This window comes from Perissodus microlepis, chromosome 2 (assembly GCF_051167445.1).
Source record: "Perissodus microlepis isolate ML-2025 ecotype Zambia chromosome 2, ASM5116744v1, whole genome shotgun sequence".
NCBI classification, from domain to species: Eukaryota; Metazoa; Chordata; class Actinopteri; order Cichliformes; family Cichlidae; genus Perissodus; species Perissodus microlepis.
In genome coordinates, this window is record NC_140462.1 from 4,277,083 (window position 1) to 4,302,346 (window position 25,264).

Genomic DNA, 25,264 nt, shown 5'->3' on the forward strand with positions numbered 1-25,264 from the left:
TTGCTGCTGACTGTCATTTAATGACCAGAGTGTACTCATCATCTGAGGACTGTTTTTCCTGCAGATTGCTACACCATGTCATATAGTTTAGATCATCTCAAACATGAGATCAGTGTACTCAAATGTCCTCCACAGTCACCAGTTCAATATAGTAGAGCACCTTTGGGATGTGGCGGAACAGGAGACTCACATCATGGATGTGCAGCTAACTGTGTGATTGCATCATATCAACATTGAACAAAATCTCAGGAGTGTTTCCAGCACTTTGTTGAATCTGTGCTACAAAGAATTATTAGGTAGTACAAAAGTGGGTTCAACAGTACCCGTTGTTTCTGCTCTTCAGGTATTCTAACCAAGGATCACTAAAACTGACATGTGTTAAATCTGCCTCAGCGCAATGTAACAAAGCAGCGCAGACCACAGTGGATGCATGTCAATAATGATCTTTAATGTCAATATATACAGAACTTGAAAGAAAAATAGAATCTTAAAAATCAAATGAAATAAATACAGTATCATACAATTTCCACAATGTCTTTTGAAGAGATTTCCATGGAAATGTTTTTTTGTTATTCATTTATTTATTCTTTTAAATTCAGCCTCTCTGGTTCGACAGGGTGCGTCCCATCCCCCCCAGAGAAATCCCGACAGCTCCCCCCACATGCTCTTCATCTTCATTATGTTCTATATAGTTATATCATTTTTGCAAACGATTTCTTGTTACCACATAGTTTCACCTTCAGTATCGAGACAGTATCTTTTGTCCGTCTGCAGCATGTTTACGTCTTTTGATACACAAGTAACACAAATCCGACTGAGTTTCAAGGGAAAAGCAATACAGGATCTGTCCACACATGCGTTTATGTTACCAAAAGTGCTGGGAAGTGATTTTGTTTCTGAAGAACCTTTAAACCCGCTTCAAGCAGTATCTGATTTTTTTTTTTTTTAAATACATTTATAATTTTTTTTTTTAGTCTCAGAAAGGAAACAGTCTTGCAAAGTACCTCAGTCAATACCAACTTGCCAGCACTCTCACACATAAATCATTACTTCACGTTGAAAAACAAAAACAATAAAGTTAGAGAGTAAAAGCAAATGAGGGGAGAGGAGGATGGCGGAGCGAAGATGAAGAGCAGTGTGTGGGGGGGGGAGCACAGTTTAACCAAAGCAGCTTTTTAATCAGCCAATCACAGTGAAGGAAAACATCAGCTGGTGCGTTTCTTCCTCACATAAAAAGGAAGAAAGAATGAAAGGCGAGGAGGGTAAGTGCATATGAGAAGCTGTGGAAATAAATACAAGTCTGTCTCCCCAGCAGTAACAGATACGAGGTTCCTCTGTTCGTCTTCGGCTGACTTCTGCAACGCAACCTCGTCGTGTGTGTGTGTGTGTGTGAGAGAGTGAGTGAGAGTGTGAGTGAGTGAGTGATTGCAGATGTTCCGGTGTTTCAAATAAATAGATTTTTTTAAAAAGAAAGAAAACCTGGGAGACAGTAGTTCTGACTGGCCAAGACTTGGGGCTGTGGGTGTGCGCGTACTTTTTGCTTTTTCTTGTTTTGCGTATGAGTCTGACAGAGTGAGATCAAAACTGGTGGGTGAGAAACATGGGTCTACATGTCCGTTGAGGTGAGTTTCTTCATGCTGCGTCTCTGGGCTAAACTGGATGCCGCCACAGGCTCCAACACCGGCTGACTCGTCTTCTGGCTCAGAGCTGAATAGGTGGCAGCCATCGCTCCCTGATGAAACAAAGACACGTGGCTTTAATGTTTCAGCTGGCCTCACCACCACTGCTACTGTATAACTACATAATTAAATTGTTTCTTACTGGCTGGGAAAAAGATAAAAGTAGTTTCAATAATGTAACAGAAGCTGACGAAATATTGTTAAAGTTACAGTGTTTTAGTAACCAATGAATGTTTTGCATATACAGTGGCTTGCAAAAGTATTCAGCCCCTTTGAACTTTCCCACATTTTGTCACATTACAGCCACAAACATGAATCAATTTTATTGGAATTCCACGTGAAAGACCAACACAAAGTGGTGCACACGTGAGAAGTGGAACGAAAATCATACATGATTCCAAACATTTTTAGAAATAACTGCAAAGTGGGGTGTGTGTAATTATTCAGCCCCCTGAGTCAATACTTTGTAGAACCACCTTTTGCTGCAATTACAGCTGCCAGACTTTTAGGGTCTGTCTCTACCAGCTTTGCACATCTAGACACTGAAATCTTTGCCCATTCTTCTTTGCGAAACAGCTCCAGCTCAGTCAGATTAGATGGGCAGCGTTTGTGAACAGCAGTTTTCAGATCTTGCCACAGATTCTCGATTGGATTTAGATCTGGACTTTGACTGGGCCGTTCTAACACATGGATGTGTTTTGTTTTAAACCATCCCATTGTTGCCCTGGCTTTATGTTTAGGGTCGTTGTCCTGCTGGAAGGTGAACCTCCGCCCCAGTCTCAAGTCTTTTGCAGACTCCAAGAGGTTTTCTTCCAAGATTGCCCTGTATTTGGCTCCATCCATCTTCCCATCAACTCTGACCAGCTTCCCTGTCCCTGCTGAAGAGAAGCACCCCCAGAGCATGATGCTGCCACCACCATATTTGACAGTGGGGATGGTGTGTTCAGAGTGATGTGCAGCGTTAGTTTTCCGCCACACATAGCGTTTTGCATTTTGGCCAAAAAGTTCCATTTTGGTCTCATCTGACCAGAGCACCTTCTTCCACATGTTTGCTGTGTCCCCCACATGGCTTGTGGCAAACTGCAAACGGGACTTCTTATGGTTTTCTGTTAACAATGGCTTTCTTCTTGCCACTCTTCACACTCTTGTCTGCATTTCTGATCAGCGCTCTCCTTGTTCGGCCTGTGACTTTAGGTGGACGGCCTTGTCTTGGTAGGTTTACAGTTGTGCCATACTCCTTCCATTTCTGAATGATGGCTTGAACAGTGCTCCGTGGGATGTTCAAGGCTTGGGAAATCTTTTTGTAGCCTAAGCCTGCTTTAAATTTCTCAATAACTTTATACCTGACCTGTCTGGTGTCTAAATCCAATCGAGAATCTGTGGCAAGATCTGAAAACTGCTGTTCACAAACGCTGTCCATCTAATCTGACTGAGCTGGAGCTGTTTTGCAAAGAAGAATGGGCAAAGATTTCAGTGTCTAGATGTGCAAAGCTGGTAGAGACAGACCCTAAAAGACTGGCAGCTGTAATTGCAGCAAAAGGTGGTTCTACAAAGTATTGACTCAGGGGGGTGAATAATTACGCACACCCCACTTTTCAGTTATTTATTTATAAAAAATGTTTGGAATCATGTATGATTTTCGTTCCACTTCTCACGTGTGCACCACTTTGTGTTGGTCTTTCACGCGGAATTCCAATAACATTGATTCATGTTTGTGGCTGTAATGTGACACAATGTGGGAAAGTTCAAAGGGGCTGAATACTTTTGCAAGCCACTGTATATTGTCATATTTTCCCGTCTGTGTCGATCACATTTTCCCAGATTTGGTAAATGAGATGGTCACATGTTTTGTCCAACCAACTGCAGTTCCTCAAATGGCTGTTTAAGACTCCCAAAAAGTTTGAAAATCTAACTTTACAAGCTCCTTTGACTAACTTTACAGTAAAAATAAAAATATCTAAACTTTTTTTTGTTTAATGGCTCACCGCTCCGTGAGTCATTTGGTACCGGGCCGCGAGAGTTGAGGCTCGGGTGTGAAATTTCTGGTTTTCAAGGTTTTTATCGTTAACTCGGTTTCCCTGGGTCTTTCCCCGTGTTGTAGTTGTGAGTCTTATTTTGAAAGAAATATTTACACGTTACCATAGTGACCAGAGCACTAAGGGGCAGAGAGGAGGATGTTACTGTCAGTGTTGTTGGCGCATTTCAGGAGGACGCTGCTAATAAAGTTACACAATTACACAGTGAATTGGTGTTTATTATTATATTTACAAAAGACCACAGTTTTTGTCTCGGTCGTATCATTTTATTTTGCTGTATTTATCCGCGACACCTTAAAGGCCGGTCCGTGAAAATATTGTCTGACATTAAACCGGTCTGTGGCGCAAAAAAGGTTGGGGACCGCTGTTATAATGGATATGATACATTTGAGTGACAGGTGGGGGCCAATATACTGACAACCAAGGCTGAAAGGTGATTTGAAAATGTCTTTGGGTAACTTCCTCCTCTTTTAGTAATCCTCTGCGATCCACATCGAATTGTTTTCCCTCCCCCGAGTAAGAAAAATAAAAACATGACAAGCAGCTACTCTGCCACACAGTCCTTGATTAGGCATCTAATGTTTCTGCGGTTTACAGTTTAATGAGCTTTTCTGTGTGGATACAGTTAATTATTGAAAGTAGACATTAGGCAGAATTCTGACATGACCAGCAGAGGTTACGGTGCAGTCCAGGCTACCTAATGTTAACTGAGCAGTCTGGAGACATAAGCATTAACAAAGAATTCTTGGATTTTTAGGACTGAAACCTGCTGTTAATCTGGTCCTTCCTTTAATGGCGACATTATCACCGGATCAGGAAGTGTAAAAAGTCAGAAGCAAAATCCTGTGCATGACTCTGGCCTTTTATACAGCTGCTGCTCTCTGAGATTAAGAGAGGTCAGCTCAGCTGGGTCGAGTGCTTAGCACAGATGATACCCAGACAACCTGACCTGGCCCCCGTGTGTCCAGCCACATTAGGGCGTCCGTATTCCAGCAGAGTGAGGGCAGAAATGATTGACCTCTCCACTCATTTGCCTTAGACCCATTTCTGGCTCCAGTCTTAAATACAGGCATTACTGTGCTTTTCAATTTGTGACGCCTAAACTTTGAAACAACCTTCTGCAGTATACAGGATCTGCTCAGTCTGTGGTTTGTTTTAAAGCATCTGCTGAAGAATTACGTCCCCAAACTGGCCCTTTCATTTGGCAGCAGTGGACAAAAAAAGTCCTCAAAATCCTGAAGTTTTGGAGGAAATCTGTTTCACTGAAGCCACCGACATCACGATCCGAACACTTTTAGCTCCAACTTTGCGCCCACACGCGCCTCCGTACACAAGTACCAGCAATGGCTCCACAAATAGCCTCCACTAAACAGTTTACTCTTCCTCAGCCTCCTCATCTGCTCACAAATCTGCTCGTTTCCACCGCACATCACTCCATAAATAAAAAACAAACAAAAAAAACCAACAACTTCCTTCTAAATACAACGTTATCACTGTCCATCTGTGCACACAGGGCACAAATCTTCTGACGTAAATGAGAAAACTCTTACAGGTCTTAAGTCCAGCACACATGTTGAGGTGTTACTAATCATTTAACTGTAGTAGATAATAATAATCGTTCCTGTAAATTGAGGTCTTTGTTAGCGGGATACGTTTGGATATACTCACCTTGACAAGGTGTGGTGCATCATGGCGTGTGAGCTGGAAGTGCGGTAGCGTATCTCTGCACGTGATCCAGGAATGCTTTAGAACCTGCTCTGCTGTGTATCGCTGGTGAGGGTCCACATGGAGCATATGGGACAGCAAGTCCTGGAATACACAAATACAGATTTCTAAAGATTAAAGGGCACATTTTAAAAAGCCACTATGAATTCATACGGGTATAAAGGTTTAATTCTTGCCAATTTTAAGTCAACGGCATAATTTGTATCAAACTTTTAGGTACATGGGAAAAGCGGGTCGTCTTCATTAAACTTTACAGCGCTAGGTTTACAAAAGGAAACATCACAGCTGCTTAAAAGGAAGCCCGGACAAAAGGATTTAGAACAATGTGTCAGTGTGTACCTTCGAGCTGTCTGACACAGTATCCCAGTTGCCACCCGTCAAAGAGAACTTCCCAGATCCTATCCGGAGAAGAATCTCTTCCGGTGTGTCGTTTGGCCCATTAGCGAACGGTGTGTACCTGACAGCGATGAAAACAAAGCGCAGATTATGAAATGCATAATCGCATCACATGCAGTTTGCTATTAATCATCCAAACGACTCCTGAGAGTTCTCCTGTGTGCAGTCTTACCCTGCTAACATGGTATACAGCAAGACTCCAAGGCTCCATATATCACAGGCTGCATCATAACCTTGTCGCATTAGTACCTACGGAAACAAAGAACACAAGCCATCAGACTCATAAACAAAGCAAATCATGGATTCTCTTTTTTTGCTTTGCTTCCTGCTCACCTCTGGTGCCACAAAGTTGGCGGTGTAACAGGGGGTTAGAAGGAGGCCGTTGCCTCCCCGGAGCTGCTTAGCGAATCCAAAATCACAGATCCTGATGGAGTCGGGATTCCCCGAGTCGTCCATGTACAGGATGTTGCTGGGCTTCAGGTCTCGGTGTACTACCTGAGGAGAAGGAGAAGATATTCAGAAAACGTGTCCAAATTAACTCGTGCTGTGCACGCGCGTGTAAGCGTTTCCTCACCCCTTGGCAGTGGAGGTAGTCAACAGTCTTTGTAATGGTGTAAAGAACAGCACTTGCTTCTCTCTCTGAGAAAAACTTCTGCCTGAGGATTCGATCCAGCAGCTCCCCTCCCTTCATCAGCTCCGTCACCAGGTATACATACCTGCCCTCGTCATACACCTGACACAGAGACAACACGACCCGTCAGAATATACCCGCCAAAAACCGACTGTGTCGGAAAGCTCACACATAAATGTCACTGACGTCTTTCAGAGTGATGATGTTGGGGTGCTGTCCATATCGCATCAGGATTTCGATCTCTTCAGAGGGGTCCCTCTTACTTTTGTCTATAATCTGAGTGAAACAAAAACACAGTATTGGTGATCAAACAACTAACTTCTATCAGAGACTTGAGACACTAAAAGCAAACTCTGAAGCTGTGCTGCCATCTGCTGGTGCTCTATGAATAACCAAATTCCATTTGAGTCGCTCAGTTTTAAATGTATCGATAGTTAAAGACGCTGAAGTCCACAAACTCTTATTCTACACACATCAACTGTACTTTCATTGGCCCTACCGAGAGGTGCAAAGCATGTGTAATAAAACAAACCAGTCGTGCCACTTAGCGATCTATTAACCTGCAGCTGCACGACACTGCAAACTAAAGAAGCTGCAGTTTACATCCATGCCTGTCCAGGCATGAGAACGCACACAGGAAAGGCTTTGGAGGAATAAAGCAGGCTCCACAGATTTGTGCCATCAATTCAAGCGTCTGACATTCACGTATGTTTTTAAAGAACTTCTACTTTTAGACATTTTTATGAAATTTTGCTATAATCAGTGTCAGTTCTTGAGGACTGGCAGTGAAGATGCAGTGATTTTGAAAGAACCTAAATTCTAAACAGCTCACGTCTGACTCCGAGTGCACATTTGTGCTGTAATGTAAATGTAATTTACGTAAACGTAATGAAATTTCCCAACATGATCGAGATGCAGTTATGAGAAAACAAGCCATCTAAAAAAACAAAACACTTCTGTCCTCTGGTATAGATTCTTTAACATGTTCATAGGTCACAAGGAAACAGCCGGTTACCTTCACAGCATAGTCCATGGCAGAGACTCGGTGTACACAGCGTTTACAAATAGAGTAGGAGCCGACCCCGATGTCCTCCTGCAGCTCGTACATGTCAGAGAACTTGGCTGAGCCTCCGTGCAGCTGGAAAGGGCAGAAACCATTAACATTTATACAGCGTCCTGTGACATTACAAAAAAAAGTTCCAGCACAGCATCACCTCGTGTCCTTCACGAGCGACGCTGAAGGATGCAAGTAACACTTCAGCTTGTCTATGCAAGTCAACAACGTGTATCAAATGTTAGAGCATCCTGGTAATTTGAGTCCCACAACAAAGAACATAATGTCAGTGAAGTTGACCTTTGGAGAAAAAAAATAAAAAGATTGAGTACTTCATCATTTTATCTAATAGTTTGACCTTTAACCACCAAATGTTTAGCAGGTCAACCTAAAGTTCAGGTGGACATCTGCACCAAACTGTCCAGAGCAAAACTATTGCTGCACATTTACACAGGTGCTCCGCAGCAAACCCGCCATCGACTTTGTAATGTGTTTGTTTGTGTCGGTCAGCAGCAGAACAGTCATTACAAGATCATTTAATTTGGATCCTAGACCTCTGCCACCAATCCAAACTATTCCACTGCAATTACAATCAGCAAGAACAGAAAGAAACCGTGTCAGCAGCACTCAGGTATTAGTTACAATGTTTCAGTGACCGATCTGTCTTACTGTGTTCTGCACAGAGCTGCAACTGCATCATGAAATTTATGCATGGCTCCAAAACAGGAGGAGAAACTGCTGAATTTCTAGCGATTACAATAGTTTCTCATGAACGCTGCTTCATGAAAAGAGAAGAAAAAAAAAAAAAAAAAAAAAAAAAAAAAGGCTGTGTGAGCTTTGTGCATGCAAGACAATAATTCAAGTACCATTAAGTACCTCGTGTAAAGAGTGAGCGAATACAAGGTTACGATAACGCATCTTCACCTGAACTATGGGGAGGATGCTGAGCAGCGGGGAGCTCTTGTTCTCATCCATGGGGGTCGGCGCAACAAAACTGAAGCCTTTGAAGAGCTGGTGTGCATTAGCACTGGGCGGGATACCTGGGGAGTCTAAATAAACCAAGATAATTCAGAATATAAACAGACTAACATAAACACCCACTAACATTTTGCAGTTGCTGTTTCCATGGCTGCAGGACTAGCTGTTGCTTGTAAGCTTAAAAACATGTGAGCAGAACGTGCGTGCGTGCTTGTGTGTGTGCGTGTGTGTAGGTGTACCTTTCGGCGTTTTAGCGGTGAACTCTGGGTCAAAGCAGAACGTGTCATCTGGTTTACCTGCTGCGGGCTTGAACGGGGGCTGGAGCTCTCTCCTGTACAGTTTCTGCAGGTACAAAAAAGCAGGAGACACATAAACGTGTGAGGAATCAAACTATCACAGGCCGCCTGGAGCGTGTGAACATATGTGCAGGAGAGGCCAAGACCCCTCCCAGATTAACCCCCTGAAATCCCACCACCGCTTGGTCCGGCCAATAGCATCCTGCCGGCTCTTAAACGCTCATGCAGGGCTATTAGTGCACACACAGTGAGAATTGGACCTCTGCCCAGACTCATGCACACACACACATACGCGCACACACACAAACACAGATCCCGTGGCCAAGACTGATGGCCAGTAGTCACCACGCCAAGCATTTGTTAGGTGTGAATCCTCATCAGAAGCTGGGGAGTTGTGTGTGTGTTTATGCGTGTGGGTGTGTGGGAGAGAGGAGGAAAAAAGAAAAAGAGTGTGAGAAGTGCGTGTTGGTGTGTGCACTCACATTCCAGTCGATGGTGGAAAAGAATGCATGGCGTTTGATCTCTTCCACGCCGTCGGGCCCGGCCCCTAAAGACACAGATGGCTCTGGTTCAGTTAACCCAACGTTATTGCTTTTCATCGACTCATCCGCACATTATTAACCTCTTGGCCAATTTCGAGGTAGAAGCAGATGCCAAAATGTTAACCAACCTTAGGCTTAGTGAACAGCGTGACTTGACGATCACGTTTCCTTACCTAGCCTGTTAGCAGGGTTACGTTTAAACAGCATTCTCAGCAAACTCTGGGCTTCCAAACTAAGGAACTGGGGCATTCCCAACTTAGCTCTGCAGGGAGAGAGACAACAGAGTGATAGATGAACATGGGGGGGGGGTCACTGTTATCATCTACATATCAAAACTTGTCTGACATGCCTTAATGATGTCATGCATAATGACTCACTTGAGAATCATGTTCATAGTCTCATTGCGGTCTTTCCCTTGGAATGGTAACGTCCCTGTGAGCATTTCAAACTGCAAACACACCATAGGTCAGCTTTTTTCCTTTTACTTTAATGTATAAAATTCCTATGAATACATATGTCCCATGTCTTTTCTTCCTATTTAAATCAAGTTTGTGTGAGGTTGCGTACCATAAGTACTCCCAGAGACCACCAGTCTGCACTCTGCGTGTGTCCTCTCCTGTTGACCACCTCAGGGGCCATATACTCCACCGTACCACAGAAGGAATATGCCTTCTTATCAGCATCTACCGACTCTTTACTCAAACCAAAGTCTGTGTAACATAGTAAAGTTTTAGGTAAGAAGTTACAGATTTACTTCAAATGTTTGCATTTGGATTTTACTTATTTATACAAAACACAGACCATGCATATTAACATTGCTGCATTTAAATAAAAACGTAACCAATGCAATACACGTACGACTTCTAACCAAGCTAACTTGCAGATCTTTTCCTGGTTAGGCTTTTAAGATGCAGTATAGCAACACAAATATAAATCAAACAGTTAGAAAACAGCAACAGCAACCACAACAAACAGGAATAGAAACAGTTAACCCATTTCAGTGATCACAGATTTGCTTTTGTTTAAGGCATAATTTTACCTTTGCATTAAAAACTGATCTTAACATTTTTAATGTTTTGTTGATGCATCTAATCAATATCATTATTATGAAACTCATAATAAGCAGAAGTCGTCCCGCTATCGTTTCATGCTGCGTGCTTTTAAACTGAAACGCGGCTACACTGATCCATCATCATCAAATGAGACATTTCCGACTGTTAGTTTGATTTCTGACAGCAACATCGGGCGTCTCTGGCAGTGAAACTCCGTCGTGTGTGAGGAGCACACGAGTAAGATACAAACAACAAAACTAGTAGGACTCAATACTCAACAGTAGTGGCACATCTATCACTTTAAGCATGGTCATATTTAACAGGTTAACTACATTAGACTCTTTCCTGATTCTTCATAGTCAAAAAAAGTCCGAAGGTAGCTCATACCTGTTAACTTTATGTGTCCAGCTTCATCAAGTAAGATGCTGAAAGACAAGAAGAGATTTCACACAGAGGTGAGCATCAAAGCATCTCATGTTTTGTGATTTCTGCATAAAGCACGACTAAAGCGAGTGAGTTCTGAGAGGTTTGTATAAAACGTCAGTTCAATCCGTACGCTGCAGACATTTTATGAAAAACGGAGCAAAAGCCAGAAAAACTAAACCAAAATTACTTTTCATACAGCAGGTAAGTTAGAAAACAAAAATAACCCTTCAACTGATTTTCTTGAAAAATGAATGTTTTATCAAATCATTTTCGACGCATCGCCTTGTGATATGGAGAAATTTTCCTAGATGTATGGTATGTATTTATGTTAAATTTTCATTTACAGAAATGAAATCATATTAGAGATGGAGCAATTTTGTATTTGTAATGAACCGTGATCCAATACTGATAAAAAAAGAAAAACCATAATTAAAGTGCATGACAGCAAAGAAAGGTGCTGACTGGAGGTATCTCACCCTCTCTCACCGATAAGTTGTTTGTTTCGCAGTAGTTCAGCAGTTTCTGACTTTTTTTTGGCGACTCGTTTTGGCTGAGTGAGCCGACGATAACAGAGCCTCAGACAGCTTCTTTCTCCATTCCAACTGTTATGTTAGCCTCCCAACAAGCGTCAAACGCTGCCTTGCATTTAGTGACCTGGCATGTTGTCAGCTTTACTCTGCTCCACTCCGTGTGTGTGAGGGCCGCACACAGCAGGGAAACTAACGCAGACTCAAACTGAGCAGAGATGTTTATCTTCTTCTTTTTTTTTTTTTTTTTTTTAAAGTCAGATTTAAATAAATAAATCTTTAACTATTTGAATTGATGCATACATATATATTTATTAGTCACATTTTATTTTACGTGGCTGTGTAATCAATAGGTCTATCTATTGTGTAATCTATTGTTTTTACAGCTATTGTTTTAATTCAGACTATATGCTAATTGTATTAGCTGCTAACAACTAGCAATACACACACACACACACAATATAGTTTGCAGCAATATAGGTGAAAGATCAAAGTGGTTTTGTACTTGAAAATGTTTGTAATGAAACCAAAAGCAATCGGCTTTTGCAGTTCCCTTCTGTACTCCGTTCTGTGCCATTGTGCGGGGCTATGCTACGACAGGCTGAAAGGGGAAGATGAGGTCTGTGATTCTTACTTCTCTGGCTTGAGATCTCTGTAAACTATGCCCAGGTTGTGCAGATGGTCGAGGGCCAGGGCCAGCTCTGCAAGGTAGAATTTCACATCTTCCTCTGTAAACATAACCTGATAAGAACTGGACAAATTTACTCTTTGAACTCTGAAGAGAAATTCAGCAGCAGCAAAGGAAACAAAAAAAAAACAAAACAAAACAAAAAAAAACAAACTTGAATATTAAGCTTCAGTTACCAAAACAGAGAAAAAGAGTATTATCGTTATTGTCACAACAACATCAACATTTCAAATACGTTTCAGGATTCGGCAAGCTGTTGATCTGACGCCGCTGGCAGCTATCGCTTTGGTTCTGAGACATGCTTTCAACAATAGGTCTATCCAGAGAACAATCACACATTGTCTGAGTGCCCTGAAAGCATCTGAGAAGAGCTGAGCTGGAAATCTGACTGACAAGCATCTGATGATGAAAAAGGGGGAATAAAGATTCCAAGAAAAAGCACTTGCCTTTTCATGAGGAATTCAAGTCGGAATTTGAATAAAAAACAAACAGAAGATATCAGAGACAAATGACTTGGCACATTTATGCGCTTTTAAAATAAATAAAATACTCTCGCATAATAAAATTGCACCTGCTCCATTAGTTGCCGTCATATTTACATTTCCTTAGGGTTTATAAATTAACATTTTGGCATCTGTAGCTCTGAGTTTCACAAACATGGGCACTAATAGGATTTTTATTTTTAAGAACATCTCAGAATTTTTTATTTTTTTAACCAAAGTACAAAATAAACAGAATAAATACAAAAATAAGCTTGAAGGCATAACAACATGTAAGACAACAGAATGCCAGCTTACCTCTTTGGATAAGCGAGTGAATACATCCCCTCCCCTGAGAAAGTCCAGTATTAAATACAGTTTCCCTTCTGTCTGAAAGGCTGCGGAGACAGGAAACTGACAATTTATCCACAAGCCAACAGTATTGTGATTTAACAGAGATGTCGAGATGAAATGTCAAATCCTGTTAAATAACTAAAGCATTCAAAAATATTTTGTTAAATGAGGTTAAAGGCATTTCTGACTGAAACACGATGCAGATAAACAGCTTACGCCACGTTAAACCCACCCTGAATACATTCTGTATGATCATACAGTTACACGCACATGAGACGTTACAGCAACATCTGATTTCAATCAGTTCTGCAAACTGTTTCTTTCTGGAGCAGAAAGCAAAAAAAACCTGAAATGAACACATGGTTCTGATTCCATGTAGAGGGTCAAAACTTTACATCCGTGTATTAATTCAGCGCTGCTGCAAGTTCCAAATGCTGGTGAATGACTAGACTCACCAGCAAGTCCAAGGAGCTCAGAGCACGTCTGAGAAAGATGATGACAGATTTTTCACAAGTCAGGGACATCTCTTGAAGCCATTTCTAAAGACTTTTATAGTCTAAGATTATCAGTTTAAATGAAGTGCAGCCACTTTGTCAGAGTCTGAAAAGGACTCAAAAAGCTTTGATGCGTACACTACAGCCCTGAACTCCTCCAGACATCACCCAACAGACGTGCACGGGGGAATGCAAATGCAGTCAGACTGAACATTAGCCGCTCTTTAACCTGATAGCTCCCTACTATAAAGTCTGCGATGTCGAATTATGCAGATGTGTGAGCAGCGCATCTATCTGTCAGGTGCGTTCACCTACTGAGTGGGCGTCATGTTTACCGCTTTCAGCGTGCTCCATCAAGGCAGCACCCTCGTATAAACAACACTGAGTAGTTCCAGTTGTTTTAAAAGCACCTGAAGTAGAACCTTTCATTCTTTGTGCTAAGGAGAAAGGACAACTGTAGAAAATATCCTGACCGTTTTTTCTGAAATTGTCCGACGTTTACACGTTAAAAAATGACAACAACATTCGGCTCAGCTGACAGGAAGTTGAAGAAATTATCCAGAAATCACCAAAGCACAGGTCTGCATTGAAGTAGAAGCGGCTAGAAGGCAGAAGTGGGAATGAGCAGACACCCCATGAATACAATATTACTGCCATTTCTAACATTTTGCAATGTGCAGAGTATTACAACATATATTGTAATTTATCACCTTTTCCAACTGCAAATTATGTCATCAAAGATTAACTTTAACAGTGCCTGTTTAATCCAATAAGACAAAGTTATCTCACTTCAAGTTTTTCTTGCTGTAAAATGAGCCAAACACACCAGCACTGTCACTAAAACCTGCCATAAATGTTGTCATAAGATGGGAGTTAGCCTGCCATCAGTCTGCAATTGAATGGGGTCAAGTTGGCTATTGCAAGCAATCTTTTTAACTGTGATCAATCATTGAAAATCTGTTGCTTGCTACATAGACAGAAATTCACATTTGGACGAAATGCATATTTAACTATTACCACTGCACTCAGCAAACTTCCTGTTCTTTAGGAATACCACGTTTCTGCAGGGTTGCCGCTGATCGACCAACCTTGCACAATCACCTTGCGATCAAAAGTGGTCGTGAATGTGCGACAGCCTCAAGCTCGAGGCAACCATTTAGTCACAATAAGTTGCAGTTGGTCAGAGAATATGAAAGAAAATCATCAGACTGCCACTGACTTTTTGCAAAGAGGTTCTTTTCCCATTTTTACTGCTGTGGTGGATGGTGGTGCATGAGATGAGCCAGAACATTTTATACACTTCATAAAATACACATATTTGGTGTTTCTCTATTGATACATTATCACCACATAAAACACTCTGATACTATGACACACTGATCATTTCCCCCCACCCCTACTGGAACATCAGTGTCAGTCTACCACCAATCATGTTTCACATCACCACACACTGACAGGCTGCAGAACTTCAGCGCAACCTCAAGCTATTAGCTAGACTCTTCAAACTTAAAAACAACTAGATTTCCAACAGGACAGTGACGCCCTTAAGAGAGGAAAGCTGGTCGGGGAACAGATAAATTGCCTAATATTAAGCTTCTCTAAAGCCTCAACACTACTGAAATCTGTTGACTCGGCTTTAAAGCCAGTTCCATGCCAGGACAACAAACTTTATTGAACTCTACCAATTCTGCCAAAACAAATGAATGATTACCAGAATTACGCCAAAAGCTTGTTTATGTAAAATTCTGGACCCCATTGTGTTTTTTAAAAAAATGATTTAAAATGCGTGCAGTATATTTCACTTATTTTTTAATTTTTATTTTTACTTGATGTAAAAGTTTCCGTCCCAGAAAAAGAAATAAATGAAATCCTGATGTTTCCATGACGTTTTAGTCCATGATGAGTGCATCTAAATGTTCAAAACTGTGTAATAGCCATGCTATGTGTATTAAAAATAAATAAATAAATAAACAGTGTTTGTCTTACCGTAGTGCAATTTCACTATGAAGGGATGATTGACTTCCACTAAAATGTCTCTTTCCATCTTAGTGCGAACTCTGTCCCTGACTGGAGACAAAGGAGACAGATGGAGGCATTCAGAAAGAAATCCAGCACTGTGGACAGACAATACTGGTGCTGTTTTATGCTGAGATGGCCAAAAACAGCAGTGGCATTACCTTTCAAAGATGCCTTTTTTAGAACTTTCATTGCATATAACTGACCAGCATCTGGACCCACGATCTTCCTGACAAGAAACACCTGACAGAAGGAGAATGAGAGAATTTTAGACAGATACAAGCGCCGGCACAAACAAACCACTCGACTTGTCTCCAGAGTTCCCTCACCTTGCCGAAAGAGCCCTGGCCGAGGACTTTTAGCAGTTCGAACTGAGACGGATCGGCTTTCTCGCAGCCCTCTTTTACATGGTGGGTGATAGGAATCTCCTTATATGTCCCATCATCCTACACAAACATTAGCAGAATGAGACAGAAACACGAGGCGGTGGGGTTAGGTCACCCCTTTATGCACACAGACATGAAGACTTAAAAGCGCAGCCTTACTTACACAGTGTGAGAAAGACTCTCCCTCCTCCATGGGCTCATCCATGATCTGATGCCCATTGACCTGCAGCCAAAGCAACAAATCTGATCAGAGTTGTCGTCAACACCAGTAAGCACTTTCACAAAGCTTATTCATCCTTGTTTTTAGCTGAGCAGGACTATGACTGCAGCAGCAGCTGCACGCCCACATGTATGATGGAAGATTCAACAGATGAATTCGATGAGTCACACATGCAATAATACGACACTGTCCCTTTTCCAACTGTAGTTCTCTGCGTGTTGTCAAACAGTATGGAGTCCATACTTTAATCCCGTCCAGCTGTCCAGCCCTTATCCTGTCCCTATAAAGCCCCCCCATTATTAGCATTCTAGCTTAATCCCCAGTGAGAGCAAAAAACAACATGTCTGACAAGCTCCAAGAGTCAGATATTTGCTGGAGCTACAGTCAGCATTCAAGACATAATAGGGCCTGTTTCTTTTAGAGCTTCTAGCTGATGATGCTGGTAAATGCATACTTTAAATGACCGCAGACCACGTTTAAGAAGCCCCCCCCACCTCCCCACCCACCCCCCCACCCTCTTTGTTTACTGTAACAGCCCGCTGTAATGATATTGTCAGAGGAGGAATGTCAGATATCTCGGCATCTGCGAATCAAATGACTGACCACAACAACATTATCCAGGTCTGAATATTTCAGTTATGGGCTGAAGCGCAGCCTGCATTATGTATTCAGTCCACTGTGTTTGTGTGTGTTGAATTCCATCAAGCCTCTGAAGAGGGGTATGAGTCATAGCACTACGCAAACCCACTCAGTGGGTGGAGCCACCAACATACACTCGTGTACATCCACACAACGGAGGCCAGCAAAACCACTTTCCAATATCTTGCTACTGCTGCTGCAGCAGAGCAACACTGGCAAGAAAAACATATTTAAAAGAAAAAAAAAATCTGACAAGATAGACACCGCAAAGGCCGAAACAACGCAGAATAAAGCTGAAAGCAAACGCCTCGGTGCATCTGTGAAGGGTAACATCCAAGCTTGGCCGAAGCCAGGGCAGAGCTTGTGTCATAATTCACACATAGATTTTTTTCACTCCCACCTTTGCTGTGGCTCATCACAGCTTGTAATGGGAGTGCAGCCTACACTCAGCGCAACCAGGCCAGCCTTTTGCAGCCATCTGATGTCTGACAATCCTACATAATATCATTTTGCATTCACTTATACCGGCATACAAGGGTTTGGCCTGGGAAAAAAGAAGTGTTTTATGTGAGAACTGATACAGTGTTGATTAAACAGCCAGCATCACCACTGCTCTGGTTTAGGTAGCTCAGCTGATATTTACTTCTGTAATCTCACAGTCTTCAAAGCTGCAGCTTACAGTAAACAGCAAATTCAAGTGTTTGTCTGCAGTAAAACTTTTTAAAAGTGGCGATCGTGGCTCAAGAGTTGGGTGCTCGTCTTGTAATCGGAAGGTTGCCGGTTCGAGCCCCGGCTCGGACAGTCTCGGTTGTTGTGTCCTTGGGCAAGACACTTCAGCTACCGCCTACTGGTGATGGCCAGAGGGACCGATGGCACGATATGGCAGCCTCGCCTGTGTCAGTCTGCCCCAGGGCAGCTGTGGCTACAACTGTAGCTGCCTCCACCAGTGTGTGAATGTGAGAGTGAATGAATAGTGGTATTGTAAAGCGCTTTGAGGGGTCCCAAAAAAAGCGCTATATAAAAATGCAATCCATTATTATTATTATCAAAAGCATTATAATATTTGGGTCATGAAGCTGATTAAGTTATTATAAAAGGTATTATAACAAAAAGCTTTAGAAGTTTCCAAGAGAAACCTCAATAAAAATGGAAGGGTCAGTTCAAACAACGCCGGGATGTTTCAGTAACCTTCTGTTGACTTTACGAAAGTCACAGAAGTCTGCCAGACGGACTTTTTCAGTGTGTAAATGTGAAAGGACTGCAAAGAATCCCAGAAATGAGGTTTAGGATGTCAAGTTGGCTTTGCTGCAATTGGAAAACCTTATTACCGAGCCCGTGCAAAAGCAAACTGAATCCTTCCCACAGCTATCACAAGACTGTTTCTGGATGTATTTGCAAAAAGGTATCACTGGTTTGTACTAACGGTGATAAACAGTACAGCTCCATATTGCGCAATTTTCAGTCACAGCGTCACTTTATTGCCGCTGTTAGTCCATTGTTAAACGCGTTGTGCACTTTTTTGGTCAAATTATAACTTATAAAGCTGCGCATAGACAATTTTTGTTCAAAGTTATTAACAGCATCACTAATTCACAAGTACTGCTGACAAGCCAACCTTCAGCAGTAAACACGACTGACCGATTTAGCGCAGCTAATGATAAACTTTAAACAAAAAAACAAAAACAAAAAACTGCAGTGGCTGGATTCATGCGCTGCCTAACTACTACACACACAGACTAAAGTACTTTAGCAACCTTTTATTACTTAAGCAGTAGAGGTTGGATAACAACTTGGCTCCCAAGTTTTCAAGCCTGCAAGCTGTCAGCTATCAAGCTAGCTGCTGCTAATGCTACAAGCGCTAAGCTAGCTAGGAGGTAAACTCCTCCTGAGAAGTGTAAATAACAAGAAAAAGATGCGCGACGGGCACCTGTCATTGGGTAAAAACACCAGTGTCGGTGCGGAATGATGAGCCGTGGTGAACGACGGGACGGGTAAGTGTTAAACTAATAAGAAAAAAATCAGGGCAGAGCAATAAAAACAAACATCTAACCAGCTGTTAGCATTAGCTAGTGCGTTAGCATGCATCACGGTGCGCTGCAGGTCGTGATGCGAATTTAAGCTCTGCCGAGACGAGCGGGGCGAGATAACTTAACGGGACACCACGAAACCAGAAGCAACGCGGCGAGATTAACATGCAAAACACGCATTTGTCAACTCACCTCACTACTAACGCTGTTTACCTCCATCTTGTACCAGGATTCCTCTCCAAGTCTAAGGCATCGTAGTCCACCTAGACCCCCGCTCCACGTTGCATGTCTTTCCCCCCCCAACCACCCTCTGTGGAAGTCCGGCTTTTTTCTGCCTCGATGCTCCGATGCAGGCTGTGGAACCGCGGGCCGCTCCGAGGAAAGGTTTGGAGGGTCGGCGCAGGGAACAGTCGATGTTGATGACTGAATCACACGCTCGCCGAAAGCACCGCTACCCTGCCATAGATGCGAATATGGCGGCTACCGTGGTACCTGATCGTCAGTGAATGGGACTTTATTGACGTATTTATGACGCAATTCAGTTAAGGATTTCCCCCGTCCAAACCAAAGCAGCAGGTCTCGAGATAGAGAGGAGGGAGAGTGGACGTGGTGGCGCGGGGACCTGATGCTGTGTGTGACATGCACACATCCGGTTGATGGACTATTTGCTAGCGACCGAAATAGTTAGTCACCGTGACTGTGGCAGGCAGGGAGTTATTTTTTGCTTTTTTCTTGCTGTTGACGCAAGATGAAATTAAAGCGCAAAATGATTTGTAAGTTAGTGATCTTAACAGTGCGAGCTGAACGTTTTAAAACCACTGTTTCATAAGCCTTTCCATCCCTGGTTTAAGTGCATATAAGAGGCTTAACGCTCTCCGCTTTCTCTGCAGCTTGCTCCCACCCACAAATGTTCCGTGTTTGTGTAGTGAAGGACTGCCTGGATTTATCTATTTGATTTGGCACACGCATTTCTTCAGTCTAAACAATACAGCTTAATTATTTAAATATATATTCGTGTACATATTTTTTAATACTTCCTTGTACAAGTCAAGATACAGTAGGTCAAAACTTACGTGCTAATCTGTTAAGAAATACCAGTATTTGCAATAAGACTAACTGTATTTTAACAATCAAACCTATGAGGAAGCACTTGGCGACAGTGGTAAGGAAAATCTCCATTTTAACAGGAAGAAATATCTGGCAGAACCAGGCTCAACCCAACTCTGAGCAGCCTGCAACTATTACAGCAGTGTAACTAAGGAAGAGTTTGAGGTCACCTGATTCAACCATAACTATTAATCAAAAAAATAAAGTTTTAAGCCTAATCATGAAATTAGAGAGGATGTCTGTGTCCCGATTCCAAATGGGAGTTACGTCCACAGAAAATGGGCCTGAAAGCTGAAGCTCCCATTCTACTTTTAAATACCCTAGAAACCAGTAGTAAGCCAAATGCCTAAATAATTTCCTACTCACACTCAGTAATACATGAGAAAAACAAAACACGAGACAAAGTTAAGTTAGAGGTCATTTATTGTTCTCTCAAGGCGAATGATATGCAGTAAAAAAGCCCAACAGTCATAAGTGAAGCGTCAATCCACAGGCACTGGGCGTGGAGTGTGACTTTTCCAAGAGTGTTTTTGTAATTGTTAGACACTACAGTCTCTCTAGTTTGAAATAAGCCTCTTTTTGGAGTGAGGAAACATCTCTATAAGTGTGTGTGTGTGTGTCTGTGTCACTCTGGTTCTGCTTCCTGCATTTGCTCCTCTGATGCAGAGGGCTCGGTAACATCAGTATCATCTTTGATCATGGTGACCAGCGGGACTTCGTTTGCCTGGGCCAGCTGAGGGTCTCTGCAGCTCGCGCCGGCTGCCTGGGGGTTATTGTGGTTGGAGGATTCATCTGCTGACTCAGCAGGAGACTGGGCTCCTCTGTCCACGGTCATGTCCCATTCCTGGTCTGAAGGCTGAGGTAGACTGGCCATGAGTTCCTAAACATGCACGGCACAACTCAGCTTAGACACTGATAATAAGCTTTTCTCATTTAACATATAAACAAGACTGTGAACATACCTGCTGCCTCTCCAGGTCATTGTTCCTCACAGCACTGAGCAGGCTTTTTGTGAAGCTTGCAAGATCCTGGTACTTTTGTTTTTGGTTCTCTAGCTCATTCTCCAAGAACTGGACTTCCTCATGCTGAAACAGAAGGATCCAAACAAGGCAAAGAATCCATTCAGAATTAAAAATCATGCTAATTCAGGTTACAGCACATTTACCATCATGCATTTTATCCTTGCCGCTTTTACAGCACCGTGAGCAATGCTTTGTGAATGTGTCACAGTCTGTGTGGGTGTTTTCACCTTGAATTCCAGCAGGTTCTGCATTTGCTCAAGGTCCGAAGCCACTAATTCATCCTCATCGGCTTCCTCGTCCTCATCGATCACTTCGATCTTCTGTTAAAAAACACAGACATCAAATCACTTTCAACTCTGGAAACGAGCAATAATTATACCCTTATACACATTACATGACGCGTCTCCTCAATTAAGTAAACAATACATCACCATCATCCTCGTCAATAAATAATCCAGAGAATGAGAATGAAAAGGCTTTTACAATTATTTAAAACTAATTAATTTAAAACCTAATAACCCAACAGTCATCTTAATCAGTGCTCTAGAACTATTATTTAGAAAAATGAGCTGAGGCAGAGAAAAATAAATACAATTATTGGCTACATGGTGACCCTTTAATCACAACAAGCTAAGATAAAAAATGTGCCTGCGATTGGTCAAGAAATGTATTTGTAAGCATTGTATTTGTCACTAGGTTGCTTTTGATTTTATACACTGCTACATTTCTCCTGGGTACTAATTAAAATCCTCTAAAGCTTAATGTATGAACATAATATTAGCTCTACTATAATGTTGAAAAGTCCACTTTGAAAAAAGGCTGACTAAGCACATTGCACATTGTGATGTAAGTTTGCGAGTCACCGGGTGGCAACCTTGAAGACTCAGAAAAATGTAGCCACTGCTATGTGCAGTTCCTTTAATGGAGACCTGAGGCTGTTTCTAAAAGTGAGTTGACATCCACAGACTTGCATGTTAAAATCTCCAACATTTTTAAAGCTTGTATTGAAAGACATTATAAGGAGTTAGCGGTTTAGTCTTTCTGGTAAACAGACTGCACTCCAAGCATCCCCTTTAATACTGCAGTGAATTATAGTTGCTGTCAACCAAACTAGCTTCAGTTTTAGCAGACAAGTCTCAGCCTAATTGCTAAACTCATATCATTACGTGTTAATATGAATTCTACAAATCACAAAAGCTAATGAGGCTCTAATATAAAGAAGAACTCATAAAGTACCACATTATTGGCCATTGGAGCAGCATTGGACAGATCGTTTCCATCCTCTCCATCCCTGTGTTGTGAATCGATGGTGCCATCTAGGTTTGAGATAGATACTGCGTAAATGCCGAGATGCACGGTTTGTACACAGGATGTGTTAATGTGCGGACGGCATCAGCGGCCTCACCCTCAGACAAGCACACAGAGCCGCCATCGTTCATGTCATCTCCGATTTCAGGGGTTCTGAGACGCTCCTCGTTAGGGCTGAGGGACACCGGCGATTGGTTTCCTGGCGATGAGGTTGTGAATACAGCAGGCCCACCTTTGGGTGGAGGGATTTCAATACCCATCAGACGGTACTTCCTCCGTCTGTTACTGATCCATGTCTGTAAATCATGTGAGAACAAATGGGAGACCGGGATAAGTATCAGCAGGTGTCCGGTGTATTTCCATACCCGGATTTTCTATGAGTGCACTTATTAAACAAATGGACTGCCTCTTTGATCTGTAACAAGATTCTCTAACAATGATTCATCCAATCACCAAAGTCAGAAGGCAAGGTCAGATGGTGAACTGCACCAGTCGCAGCAAGGAAATTATTTTGCAGTGATCTGAAGATAGTCCTAATTTACTGTAACCGTCTCTGAAGGCAAAAGTTTTATTCTTTGCAATAAATATCCTTGTAAGTGAGATAGCACAGGGTCATGTGTGTGTGTCAGGACTTAGAGACTATATTTAGTCTACCAGCATTCCTGCTGTGGCCCTGATATATAACAGCATGACTTTTACACAACATTGTGCAAGTAAGTTAGAAAACCTGACCCAGAAAAGTTGTTCTTTTCTCCTTTCTAACAGCCCTCAAGAGCTTAGACAAGTTAAATAGTCCTGTTTCCACTAAATGTCATAAATAAGTGAACAACTGAAGACCCAAAGCTTTACCATTTGTTTTGTAGCGTATGCAATGCCATGTCTCTTTTTTGATTCTTCCAAACCTAGAATACATTAAGCTATTTCTTTCCTGTTGAGTTGGCTACCTTGACTATTTCAGTGTCTACATTGAGTTGGTTTGCTGCAGCGCTGATCTTCTCCCTGCACACTGAGCCCAGGCTGGTCATGCCTCGGTCCCAGTAGCGCTTTAGCTGGATAAGATCCCCATCACTGAACTGGGTCCGATCCTGCAGCTGAAAACACAAACACCTGTCTGACTACATGTCTTGCATCTATAATTGTATTACTTATTTCCAGCATGCTACATGCATGCATAAATGTGGTGCTTTAGAGCGCTTACTGTTCTCTTTCTGGAGTTGCTAATAACCCAGGGGGCAGCAGACACACCAACTGCAGTCTGCACACAAAGACACGCAGGTTAAATCTGTCAACTCACTTAAAGGGACGAATGTACCAGCAATAAAACCGCTCCTACTTGTGAGCTGGATTCCCCTGTAAGTGAGGTCTGTGCTGTGAGGGAGTAGCTGCCCTGAAGCAATGCGGGTCTGGAGCTCGTCATCGGAGGTGTGTGGTTTCCTCGCACGACAGACACTTCGGCCCCGATTGGGCTGGCTGACGTCTGCTCCCTGTGGATGTGTGTTTGAGCGGCCATATTTGCCAACTCCTCTTCCCTTTGCCACTCATCTTCTTCATCTCCAGTTTCCATGGCAATGGAGAAGTTATGACTGGTGTCCAGAGGTGCTGGCCTGTGGGTTTCCTGGCTTTTACGAGCTGATGTTGGTCCGGGTCTGAGGCGGTCCCTGTCGCCCTTTTCTGACAAGGTGAAAACCTGCTGAATACGAGGTATCTGATCAGAGGAGGGGCCGGCGTTGTGAACTGGCAAGGAGACCCGAGTTTTCTGCGGAGCAGGCGGCTGAGGTTGTGGGTTGGAGTGAGGTCTGGGCTGAAGCTGAGTCTGGGATTGTGAGGAAGAGGACCAAGGGCGAATTTGCGCTGTACCGTATTGTCTAGTCCAGCTGTGAGGTACTACCCCTGCTCCTGCGCTTACCCCCCCCTCCCCGAGGGATAAAGCGCCTTTTCTGACTGCAGTGTAGACTAAAGGCCCTGAGGCAGAAGTGAGGGATGGGAGATTCTGAGAAAGTGACACTAACTTGGAGTGGACGGGTGAGGAGGAGGAGGAACTGTTCCTGATCTGCAGCACCTGGTTCATCAGAGATGAGGATGTGTGCGCAGAGAGGTCAGAGTCTGACTGAGGCGGTGGGGGCGCAGCTCTCGGTCGGGACTGAGGGCCAGAGTTCAGAGAGTAGATCCCTGTTAGTATTACATCATTGTTGTTGTTGCTTCCACTGCTTAGGGGTGAGGAAGATGAGGGCGGGGAAGGGGTCGATGAGACAGAAGGGAAGGACGAGGATGGAGGGAGAAGGTGCACGCGGTTCTGGATGCTCCGCGCTGCAGTCATGTCAGCAGGAAGCAGCGCTCCTACTGCTAGGCTGTGATTGGACAAAGCACCTCCGGCCAATGTGTGATTGGAGAGCATTCCCCCAGCTAGTCCATGACTAGATAAGGAATGAGACACCCCTCCATTCTGGGGAACCTTGGAGGCGAGCTTACGCCTTTTGTTGCCAACCCATGTCTGCAGGGAAAGAGCAATCAGCTCAGTAACATCACTTAAAAAAGCATTCTGCAAAATATTAGGGGAACTAATTCTGCTAAGTGAGGGCAATAACTCATGACTCTACACTAGATGAAGAACTTGCATGGTATAGATCTGACTCACTGCCTTGATTACCTGCTGCGCCATTACATGAACATTCCTTAATAAAAACGAAACAGAGCATAAATCATAGCAAAGGGTTCCCTACTGCTCGTTCACACGCACAAGCACATTTTATGGGCCTACCCGGACAACACTGAAGTCCAATTTGGCCTCCTGAGCACACTGCAGTATTAGCTGGAAGCAAGACTTGCTTTGATTGGTCATCCCATTCTCATAGTAACGTTCCAGGATCCTCTGCTGCTCAGCCGTAAATACTGACCGCAGGTTCATCTTAGGGGAAAAGGAAAGATAATTACTACTACTAAGTCCCAGCTCGCTGAAATTTTAATTATTTAATTATGGAATTTTCTTTTCTTTCTTTGGCTAAAGCCGACAGAAACTCTTGATGTACTCACCGTCTGCAGGCCACGCCTTTGTGGCCACGCATCCATTCTACTGCTGGAGGGGAACGGGGCAGCCATGCAGATCAAAGCGAAACCTCCGTATTTCTACATTTGCACTATTTTGCTTGTACCCATTTTGTCTCAGTGTACCCGACGTGCCGCTG

The 25,264-nt window shown here is 42.9% G+C and overlaps 2 protein-coding genes across 2 annotated transcripts; both read right to left on the minus strand.

Annotated features, from left to right (window-relative positions):
• Window positions 1-427: 427 nt before the first annotated feature.
• On the minus strand, window positions 428-19,119 carry rps6kal (ribosomal protein S6 kinase a, like). Its single transcript, XM_084941191.1, has 22 exons — window positions 18,838-19,119; window positions 15,923-15,982; window positions 15,703-15,819; window positions 15,535-15,616; window positions 15,344-15,424; window positions 12,828-12,907; window positions 11,977-12,083; window positions 10,777-10,814; window positions 9,905-10,047; window positions 9,715-9,785; window positions 9,511-9,599; window positions 9,278-9,342; window positions 8,739-8,841; window positions 8,446-8,570; window positions 7,483-7,605; window positions 6,654-6,743; window positions 6,411-6,569; window positions 6,170-6,331; window positions 6,009-6,085; window positions 5,780-5,897; window positions 5,384-5,524; window positions 428-1,732 (listed from the first exon to the last, which is right to left on the minus strand). Exons 1-22 carry the CDS (start codon window positions 18,862-18,864, stop codon window positions 1,607-1,609), a joined length of 2,184 nt encoding a protein of 727 aa, XP_084797317.1. The 5' UTR covers window positions 18,865-19,119; the 3' UTR covers window positions 428-1,606.
• A 1,038-nt stretch (window positions 19,120-20,157) lies between these two features.
• Window positions 20,158-25,223, minus strand: hdx (highly divergent homeobox). The gene is made up of 10 exons (XM_084941179.1): window positions 25,113-25,223; window positions 24,841-24,987; window positions 23,416-24,573; window positions 23,281-23,337; window positions 23,027-23,173; window positions 22,180-22,378; window positions 22,011-22,090; window positions 21,002-21,094; window positions 20,715-20,837; window positions 20,158-20,632 (listed from the first exon to the last, which is right to left on the minus strand). The coding sequence occupies exons 1-10, from the start codon at window positions 25,176-25,178 to the stop codon at window positions 20,378-20,380; spliced, it is 2,325 nt and encodes a 774-aa protein (XP_084797305.1). The 5' UTR covers window positions 25,179-25,223; the 3' UTR covers window positions 20,158-20,377.
• Window positions 25,224-25,264: the final 41 nt, after the last annotated feature.

Bases quoted from the DNA above. Each gene is read 5' to 3' on its own strand.
- rps6kal (XM_084941191.1), bottom strand. From the start codon at position 18,864: ATGGAGGTAAACAGCGTTAGTAGTGAG. The intron at 9,343-9,510 runs GTAAGGAAACGT...CTGTGTCTTTAG, and splicing joins TAACCCTGCTAACAGGCTAG to GGGCCGGGCCCGACGGCGTG. The intron at 6,086-6,169 runs GTGAGCAGGAAG...TTGTTTCCGTAG, and splicing joins CCAACTTTGTGGCACCAGAG to GTACTAATGCGACAAGGTTA.
- hdx (XM_084941179.1), bottom strand. From the start codon at position 25,178: ATGGCTGCCCCGTTCCCCTCCAGCAGTAGAATGGATGCGTGGCCACAA. The intron at 23,338-23,415 runs GTAGGAGCGGTT...CTTTGTGTGCAG, and splicing joins CAGGGGAATCCAGCTCACAA to ACTGCAGTTGGTGTGTCTGC. The intron at 20,633-20,714 runs GTATGTTCACAG...GTGCATGTTTAG, and splicing joins ATGACCTGGAGAGGCAGCAG to GAACTCATGGCCAGTCTACC.